Raw genomic sequence first — 10,287 nt, forward strand, 5'->3', positions numbered from 1 at the left:
TTTTCACAAAGTGGGTTTTTTCTAAGCCTCCTGAAAATTGTTCCTGAGGCTTAGGGGATTTTCCTAATCAGCATAGCATATGATACAGGGGACTGCAGTAGGAAGCAGGTGGCATGACCCTTTGGTTAAATGTAAGTGCCTTCTGCTTGTACACTATACCTTTTGGATACAAATTCTAGAGTGCTTCTATATAGTTTGCTTGTTTTTACTTTAGGTGTAATTTTATAGGATCACCACCTTCTGTCTACTTGCAATGAGGATGAAGTCTTACATAACCCACTTTGATTAAAGAACAAATATTTGATTAGTATATATTATTTGCAGTATAGAAATCTTAGGAAGCTCTATTTAATCCCATTATACTCTCACAAAAATCCTGGCTAGCACACAGGTGTGTAGTGCTTATCAGCAATAAGAATTTTCAGCTCATCTGCGTTACCATTACGAACTAGTTGGCTAGTCTAGATCAAGCTTCCTCAATCTAAGCCCTCCAGATGTTTTGAGACTACAGTTCCCATCATCCCTGACCACTGGTCCTGCTAGCTAGGGATCATGGGAGTTGTAGGCCAAAAACATCTGGAGGGCCGAGGTTGAGGAAGCCTGGTTTTAAAGTGTAGAAGAAACTTTGCAATGAGCAGGTGGGTGAGAGGAAGAAGTATATCCTAGGAAATTCAAACAAAGGTAACATATAGAGTGGTATTAAACTAAGTAATTGCATGAGCAGAATGATTTCCATTTGCATAACAGAACTCTGAAATCGCCAAAGGATTGGGGAAACTCGTAGAACATATTTAGGTGGGGGTGGAAAGGGTAGGGGAATTCCTTGCACTAATGGAACCAGTGACTTAGCACTACTTTGAATTCCACCCATAGATAGATAGCAATTTTAGCTAGATAATAGAAATTGTATACACAAATATTATAAAAGTTACATGCATTACTCGAAGTAGTACAGAAAGAGCAGAAGCATTCCACTGCATACTTGAATGGGCAGGACATCATCAGTTAATGAGAGCTGATTACTTGTTCTGCATTGCTAGAAAACTAAAAAACTAGAGCGACTATTTATGCTGCTGCTTTAAATAACACATAACTTCAGCAGTATCCAATCCAAATAACTTTATTGTACTATTGGCCATGACAAATACTTCAGCAGTACAGACTTTGGACTCATTTCATTGCTTTAAAAGCAAAGCAATGCAGACCAATAGTTCCATGGAAAGACGCATGTTTTTCCTAGTGCCTGGTAGATTTCTCATAAGCTCCACTGTTTCAACTATGCCAGTATCACCTATTGTTTAACACCTTGTCTATGAACACATAGTCCAGGACTAGTTTAATACACTACTCCTATACTACCTTCCCTTCTTGTATCAAAGATTTAAAATCCACATGCATCTTATGATAGATGCAGAAAGATGTTTGGTTCTAAATATTGTGTATATGGCAGTATGGTGATTAGGATGTAAACCAGGGTGGGCAGTTGAATCAGACTTTTACAAAATATTTTGTAGCCTGCTTCACCACAGTTGGAATCCTGACAGAAATTTGCTGTAATCGTTACCCATGGCAAGAATTTTAATAAAGTTCATTTAATCATTATCTTACTCAATTTAACACAGCTGTGCAGGTGGCTAAAAATGGAATTGCACAAAAACAAATTATTTGTATTGTATAAGAAAAAAAAAACTGGCTCTACAATCTATACACGGCCAGTGAAACAATATTTATATTGGACCAACAAGTGAGACCTGAATTAGGATCAGACATCGTTGCTTAAAATGTAGGGATTAAACTCCTTGATAATGGGGTATCTAGTAGGAATGTGGTATCTAGTACCAGTAACCCAAAATAGCTTTAGACTTGGGGTTTTTCAGCTATACTGTGCCCCACTCCCACCTGTCATACCTCAGTTAAAATTGGGTGTGGGGTATGGCATGAGGAGTTGGCTAGTAAAAGAAAGTAAGAGCATTTCATTGGATGTGCTCAAATTCTTAAGTAGCAAATTGGATCCCAGTCATAAGGTGCACACACATACATTCGCTCGTGCGCGCGCACACACACACACACACACACACACACAGACTAATCTTAATTTCCTTGATAATCAAACTCTTAGAATAAAGTGAATGGCAAGTGTTCTTAAAATAGCCACGTTCTGGCAACATTCAGCATTACCCAAGCAGATTTTTGCTTGTGCAGCAGAACTTCTCCTTCTGTCCTCCCACTTGCAACCCCTCCCTAAAAATCTGCTCCGGAGGGTTGGTGAAACCCTCCAGAGCAGATCTTTGGGGTGCGCAGGGGAGTGCAGGGGAGGCAAGAGGAAAAGGAATACTCATTGCACAAGTGGGCAGGCATTTATTTATCCTTCATTGATAACTTGTCATGCCTTTGCTTAAAATGCAGAAGTAGTAACTGTAAACCTTTACAATTTTAGCAGGACTCTGAGGATGACGACGAGTTGGAGGCCATTAACAAGAAGCCTTATGTGCCCGAAGAATTTGCTGACTTCAGTGTCTACAATGCCAGCTTGGAAAACAGGGAATGGTTATCCTCTAAAGGAGACTTTGTAAACTCTCGTGTTGTTGAAAAAGAAGTATCTCGTAGTCCTACCACTAGCAGTATTACTAGTGGCTACTTTTCCCACAGTGCCTCTAATGCTACTTTGTCTGATATGCTTGTTCCCTGTAGTGATAGCACAGATCAATTAGCCAATCAGATGAGGGATTTGGATTCTAATGACCATTCTGTAGCCCATCTAACTCACGATTTAAGACCTTCAAACAAGGAGACTTCAGAACCAGAAAGAGACTTGGCAAAATATAAGGTGCTCATGTCACCAGTTAAAGAAAATAGTGCCTTAGCAGCAGAGGTTCCAATGTATGAAAGTACTTCTACCATTCCCACACAGTTACAGTGCACAGGTTTGGATTCCTCAGCTAATAAAAACACACCACATGGGATTGAATTTCCATTTCGAGAAGCAACAGTTGAACACACTTCAAATGTTTTTGAGGATCACGCATTTACAGAATTCATGGGTGCTGAAGATGGGAAGGAACTTGAATGTTCTGTAGGTCCACAGTTCTGTTCCAGCAGGTCTTCTAGTCAAAAGAAAAAGGTCTCAGCAGCTGGAACAAATTGTGCCTCTGGTTTCTCAGATAATATTTACAACCAGGACAATCCTTTGAGCCATTTGCAATCTGCACCAGTGGGATATCAGCGGTCAAACAGTACTGAAAATCCTTCATTGTCTGTCAGAATAAAAGAGGCTTCATATTGTCAGATGTATGCAGACTCTTTCCTAGCAGATGACTTCATTGGAAAAAATAATTTAAATGTCTCTCATTGTGAAGATGTTACTTCTGAAGAACACCCTAGTTGGGTGGAAGTGGGGGAACAAGTGTATATTGGTAGTAACAAGCCAGGCATAGTAAGATATGTCGGTCCTGTTGATTTTTCATCTGGTACCTGGGTTGGCATTGAATTACATTTTCAAACAGGTAAGATATGGTCCTTTCCATTATATATTTAGAATCCTAGATACAAGTTGTCTGGTAATATTTGTATATCCCAGTATTTTAGGACTGGAGAAGTCCAACTGGTGAAATTAGTAATGCCTGTTTACTTTTATTCATTTACATCCCACCTTTTTTCCTTCATGAAACTCAAGGCAGCACACATAGGCATTTCATTGGGGACCCTAGAGGATGGGGTGCAAAGTGGGGTTGGGTCCAAACCCTGGGATAATTTGTCAGAAAGCCTGTTGTAATCAAAGCTAGTTGATAAAGAATAGAGAAAGCTGCCGCATGTCTGCTAGGACCAAGCAGATGATTCCATCATTGTGGGTGTAGAGTGCTGATGTGCAGTGACGAGCTGTCAAATACTATTCCAATACTGGCCCAATCTGCATGTCACAGTAAGCCTTTGTTTGTCTTAAATCATGGTTTAATTGGATGCATGTGTCTCCCCTGCCTTGTTTCAAACAAGGAATACTATGGCTTATTGTGTTTTCAAACAAACCACAAATAGACTAGACTCTAGTCACAAATTTCTTGCAAGCTCTTCTCCTAAGATAATCAAATATAGCCATACCTCTCTAAAACATCTTTAATTCCAACAATTTTTCTTACAAATTTTAATGATTAAATAAATGAATTTAATCAAGATTATCTCACTTTATGTTCTGGACCTTAATTCACCATATGAGAGGGAAACATTGATAAACAACTGAGGCAAGAAAATAAACCAGCAGCAGCAAGTCAGAAATATACCAAGTATGGGGAAGGGGAAGAAACTGCACAAAGACCTGCATGGCAGAAGAGAGGCACTTTCACAATTAAACCATGGTTCAATACAAACAGACTTATTGTGTCATGCAAACGAGCCCATTGATTGCTACTGCATATCAGAGACTTTCAAATATATTATGATCTATTTGCATGTCACAATACTCCCAGGATACTTGCACAACCAGGGAATTTTATTTTAGAGAAGATTCATTAGTAAAATTGACAGCTGAAGATGTTGAGAACTGGGAACAGGACTTTTCCCGCAGGTTCCTTTAGTTAAGGACAGAAGAAATTTATCCATATAATCATGCAGTGCTTAATGGTCAGCAGCAGAAGAAAAATAAGCAACTGAATAAATATGCCCAGACTGCTCATGGACACTGTATAGGGCATTGGTTACTAAAAAGTCACAAAAGAATCAGAATTGCAGAGTTGGGACCCAGGAGTCATTTAGTCCAATCCCCTGCAATGCAGGAATCCCAACTACAGCATCACTGATGGCCATCCAGCCTCTGCTTAAAATTTTAAAAAGAAATGTATAGGTCATTCAAGTATAGTGCACAATTGTTTATTAAATTGGTATGATGCACAACAATTGATGTGACCAGGCAAAAGCAGCATCATATATTTCTAGAAATTGCTGGTCTCTTTCCCCATTAAAATCATAGAGGAGCTGCTGTTCAACCAATTGGCTCATGAAGGAGTTGAGTAGGAATTGCAGCTTCCAATTTTTCAGATCAAACCACTTTACATACTGCAGAAAATATGAGTGCCACAATATGTCAGTTGCATCTAATTTTGTGTCATTTCAATGCGCCCAGATGATACAGTTGGCTGAGGCTCTTGTGTGTGTTTTCTGATCACATGCTTCATCCCGTTTGTGATGTTTTTTGTGCTTCCACCATGCTTGAGGCTTACATCTGATCAACCATGAGTAACACCATTACTTCCTCTTAACCAACTGGTTAGTACAACACAGTAAAGAGTGAACCTTTGTAAGCATTAACCATGGTGAAGGCTAGTATCAGTCTCTATGCTTTAATAAAGATTTAATAATTCCTCCCATGGTTTCAAACTTCTGTTAATTCTTACTGGAATTATTTGTGCTTATTTAAGGGAAACATGATGGAACTGTAAAAGGCAGAGAGTACTTCCGCTGCAAACCACGACATGGGATATTTGTTCGTCCTGAATGTGTCACTAAAACACCAGCTCCAACAAAGAGATGCAGTAGCAGTTCACGATCTCAGGTATCACCCACCATGGACACACGGAAGAGTTCAGTTCTGCAGAAGTCACCCTCTTCCAAAGCAGAGGCAGAAACCTTCTGTCAATCAGGAGATGCAGCAGCTTCTGCTTTTTCTAGAAAACAGGAGATCAGGAAGTCTTGGATTAACTGAAGCTGCAGTTTTGTTCTTGTTTTTGCACTTGCTGCACACATCACTGTGTAGACATATTTTCAAAGTAATTGTATAGTTTTTAATTTGTTACTGAATGTTTGAGTCATGGGCATAATTCTCTGGTTCTTTTTTAAAAAATAAGTAATATATATATATTGAGTGTGTATCATTTGCCTGCCTAAAGGCAAACATGGCTGCACACTAAATTAAAGTCAGGCTGAAATCCTAAATTCTCTTACCTGGGAGCAAGCCCCATTGAACTCAGTAGGTTTACTTCTGAATTGAAATGTAAAGGATTGTGCTGTTTGTAAATAAAACTGTGAGGTACTTGACCATTTGCTACTTAACACATTAGATCATACAAAATATTGTGTGGGAGGGCAATGGGATGTAAATATGTATCTGAGGGGAAATCTACCATATGCTGTTACTTACCAAAGAACATGTATTAGAATGATACACTTGCTGTTTATATCTCGGGTTGTATTGTATATGTTTGTTTTACTTGATAGCTTGGTGCCATATTTCTACATGTTAACACCAGGCACCATGCTGCCTTATATCCTGTGTTTATTAAGCACACTGAAGAGACTGCTATCATTTTTGTTTTCTATTTTGTCTTCCTATAGGCCTGCCACTGTGCCAATTTGACATTTATTGAAAATATTAACAATGCCTAAAGATTATGTGTTGGGCATTTTTCATGTGCCAACCAGGTAATCTGGATGCAGAAACAGTATTACTGCAAAGGAGAAGGTGGACAAAATTTTCAACAAATGGCTTTTTTTTTTTAATGGGGGAAATACAAAGCAGCAGTAGTGGATCACAATTACAAATCATGCACTGTTTGTTACTGGCAATGACCAATCTCAGATGAAATGTTCAGAAGTGATTTAATCTGTAAAGTTCATTTTTAATTGTGGATTTGTATTATGTGTTCGAAATGTTGGGGAACTATTCCATGTATAGATACTGTCTTGAATATTTGTAAAGTAGAAAATGGTAAAAAGGAAATATAAGAATGGCCTGCTGTATTCTTTATATTTTAGAAAGAAATTGAGATAATGGGACCTTACAGACAAGTTGCTGCTGTTCTTCGATTTATATGTATAGTAAGCTAACTCCTAGTATTTTGCAATTACTGTAAAGTGTAATTTATATTATATTTCTGCTATACTGTATTTAATTGGTACAGAACATTTGTGTGTTAGAATACAGATGGTTTACTTCAGATTTTATAAATGTTTCTGCCTATTTGACTTCATATTCTGTAATATAAGACTTGAACAGATATATTGCTTAATTGGTTACTAATTCATAGCTTCACATATGCTGTATTTACCTTTTATATACATACTGAAAAGATAATACAGTATTAAATGAGGTATATTCATCACTGGTCTCATCAAAAGCCCCTGCCAGGTAGTAAATCTTCTTCACATAAATTATGGGAAATATATAATGCTTGATACTTTCAATTTATGAATTGTTCAGATTATTAATATGGCTACAATTCCATTAGCAGCTCTTCATTCCAACAATAAATTTAGCCATACTTCTTTTCTATATTGGCTGCAACATCAGTATAATGTGGAGTAAACTACTACTGTTCATTACACTAGCCATATTTGGATGTTGCATTAAACTGACATGAATAATTCTAACATTTTTTGGAAACTCTGATGCTCTCCTTTTCTCCTTCCATGCAGCCAGGAGGCATTTGGAAACTCTTGGTTTTGGTTAAGTATGGTTTGTCTTGTTCAGACGTGACAAACTCTGGATAATTGGCTTATTTTAAATGTCAAATAAATGTTTGTAAAACTGGCTTATTTAAACAAACCAAAATTAATGATAAGCATAATTCATAGTTTAGACAATTCAACAAGCTGTGGTTAACTGAAAGTAGAAGTGAACGTTTCTGAAACCCTCCTAGCTATGTGTGGGGTAGAGGGAAGACTGTAGTCTTGTTCATGTCTTACTAAACTATACAGTGGTACCTCGGGTTACATATGCTTCAGGTTACATACGCTTCAGGTTACAGACTCCGCTAACCCAGAAATAGTACCTCGGGTTAAGAACTTTGCTTCAGGATGAGAACAGAAATCGTGCTCCAGCAGCGCAGCGGCAACAGGAGGCCCCATTAGCTAAAGTGGTGCTTCAGGTTAAGAACAGTTTCAGGTTAAGAACGGACTTCCGGAACGAATTAAGTACTTAACCTGAGGTCCCACTGTAGTTTGGATGTATTTGGATGTCAAGCATACTGTGATGAAGTGCTTTATTGCTGAAATAGATTGCTTTTTGAGAAGGTAGGTATGAATACATCAGTATAAAGCACAGAAGTTCTACTGAAACACAAAAATATTCAGAGAGTACTGCAAATTATAGAATGATGACTGCTTAAGTGATCTTAGTGTTCAGGTTACTTGAGCATGTTTCTAAACCTGATTTTGGCAGAAGTCTTCAAAGTGGCATATAGTTTGTGCACACAATTCTATTTATATTATGCAGAGCTGGGACTTTGTTAAGAGCTTTAGATAGAATATTGTCAAATTACTACACTACATGAAAGATTGCTTTTAGTTAATGTACCAGTTATGTTTTGCACTCAACCTGTCTCATTAAAGCATACACAATAATTTGTTTTGTTGGAATAGGTAACCTATGTAATTTTTTTAGTCTTGAGGCTGTTGGTCCATTAGGGGGCAAAGGTTGCAGGGGGGACATACTAACAAAAAATAGATATGACCATTTAACAATTCAAAAATAATGTCCCAACAAATTCTAATTCAGAGTTTACAGACTTTGTGAACTTCATCCTCTTCATTTTTTTGTTTTCATGCAAAAGTTGACAATTTGCAGCTTTGAGACAGCAGAAGCCAAACAATGTTCCACTGTCCTTGAAACTATCAAGTCTGTTTCTTTAGCTATGTTTATCTAAGACTAATACAGATTCATTTCAACTAGATGACTTCCATTTTAACTAAAATGTGGTGTCTGGTAACCTACTACCCTAAATTAGGGTTGCCATATTTCAAAAAGTAAAAACCAGGACACCCCAAGAGTTGCTGAGCTTTATTTAGGAAAACGCCAAAAGATCCAGGACTTGCCTAAGATCCAGGACAAAGCCTTTGAAATCCCATTAATGGGACATATGGGACAGCCCTAACTAAATGTACAATCTTTTCTACATAATTCAGTTTTTCATAAAGCATTCATGTAATTCTGCATTCAAAGTGCTTGGCTATTCAGAAACTTCAGGTCCTATAGCACTGCTCTTTATGTTAGTATTTATCTACTTAAAGGTGTTAGAGCTGGTTCCCATTTCACTGATTAAAGCTTTAGTCTAAATAGATAGGGACTAAGCCTCCATGTGTAAAATGCACAATTTCAGCAACCTTCATCCTAGTCTGAACTTCCAAGTGTTTTATTTTAGCTTTGGTATTTTTGAGAGACCAGCCAGTCAGAGTAGAGTGGCTGACTCTCTGGGACAGAGACCTAGTATTTGGTCCCTGTCTTCTGCTTCAGCCCTTAACTGTCAGGGGTCCTTTACCTTAGGGACGCGAGTGGCGCTGTGGTCTAAACCACTGAGCCCCTTGGGCTTGCCGATCAGAAGGTCAGTGGTTTGAATCCCCGTGATGGAGCCCCCCCCGTTGCTCAGTCCCAGCTCCTGCCAACCCACAGCTGTCAGCTTTTCCCTTTTCTTGCGAGGAATCCTATTTGGAATAAGGGAATTTCCCTTAAAAAAAGGAAAAAGTTGACAGCTATGTGCCAACCTAAAAGTTCGAAAGCACACAAAAAAGTGCAAGTAGATAAATAGGTATCGCTCCGGCGAGAAGGTAAATGGCATTTCCGTGTGCTGCTCTGGTTTCGGTGTTCTGTTGCGCCAGAAGTGGCTTATGCTGGCCACATCCATGGAGGTGGGATGGATGAAGAAGATAAACTGAGCTTGAAACCTAACAAGACAAGCACTATGGGAGAGTGGTTCCCATGTGAGAGAAATTGGTCCACTGCCTGCCCTGGATGGAGTTGCACACCCCCTGAAGCAGCAAGTATGGAGTTTGGCAGTGCTTCTGGATTATTGTTATGAGGCAGGCATCTTCACTGTAATCTTTTACGTGCCCACTTTAAACATTTTTGTTTAGTCTACCCACGCATGTAGAAGTTATAGCTATTGTTGATTTTAATCATATGTTTAATACCTGTTTTTAACTCTCCCCCCCCCAATAATTTAATAGTTTATACGTAACTGCTCACCAACACATTCGAGCTGTAAATCTTTCAGTATTTAGCTAAGCAATATGAATCCCTATATTTGCATACACTTTCAGATCTTTAACCAGGCCTTTTTGGCTGAGTGACAACTTTAAAAATGTGCTGGGGAGTGGTTTATTCAGTGACTTGTTTCTTGTTTTTACTTTAATTACGCATTTCGTTGGTTTTAATATTGTGATTTTATGCTGCAACCGCCCCGAGAGCAGAGCGCGGTATACAAAGAAGGATTAATAATAACAATGTGCTTGTTTCCAACGTAATTGTAAAACGTGTTTTTTAAACTGTAAAACGCATCGATTTCAAAAGCCTCTGGGAGCGAGTTC

The 10,287-nt window shown here is 38.4% G+C and overlaps 1 protein-coding gene across 7 annotated transcripts in view; it reads left to right on the top strand.

Moving 5' to 3' along the window:
* KIF13A (kinesin family member 13A) overlaps positions 1 to 6,983 on the top strand; it is an 80,523-nt gene extending 73,540 nt beyond the window's left edge. For 5 of the 7 annotated variants that reach the window (XM_053396786.1, XM_053396781.1, XM_053396784.1 and 2 more), the window contains 2 exons: positions 2,438 to 3,503; positions 5,409 to 6,983. In XM_053396786.1, coding sequence (XP_053252761.1) covers positions 2,438 to 3,503; positions 5,409 to 5,692 — 1,350 coding nt within the window. In that variant the 3' untranslated portion in view covers positions 5,693 to 6,983. The remainder of the gene's footprint in view (positions 1 to 2,437; positions 3,504 to 5,408) is intronic. The other 2 variants (XM_053396782.1, XM_053396785.1) reach the window with 1 other exon arrangement.
* The last annotated feature ends 3,304 nt before the right edge of the window (positions 6,984 to 10,287 follow it).

The sequence above is a fragment of the Podarcis raffonei genome, chromosome 7 (genome assembly GCF_027172205.1).
Source record: "Podarcis raffonei isolate rPodRaf1 chromosome 7, rPodRaf1.pri, whole genome shotgun sequence".
Classification (NCBI taxonomy): domain Eukaryota; kingdom Metazoa; phylum Chordata; class Lepidosauria; order Squamata; family Lacertidae; genus Podarcis; species Podarcis raffonei.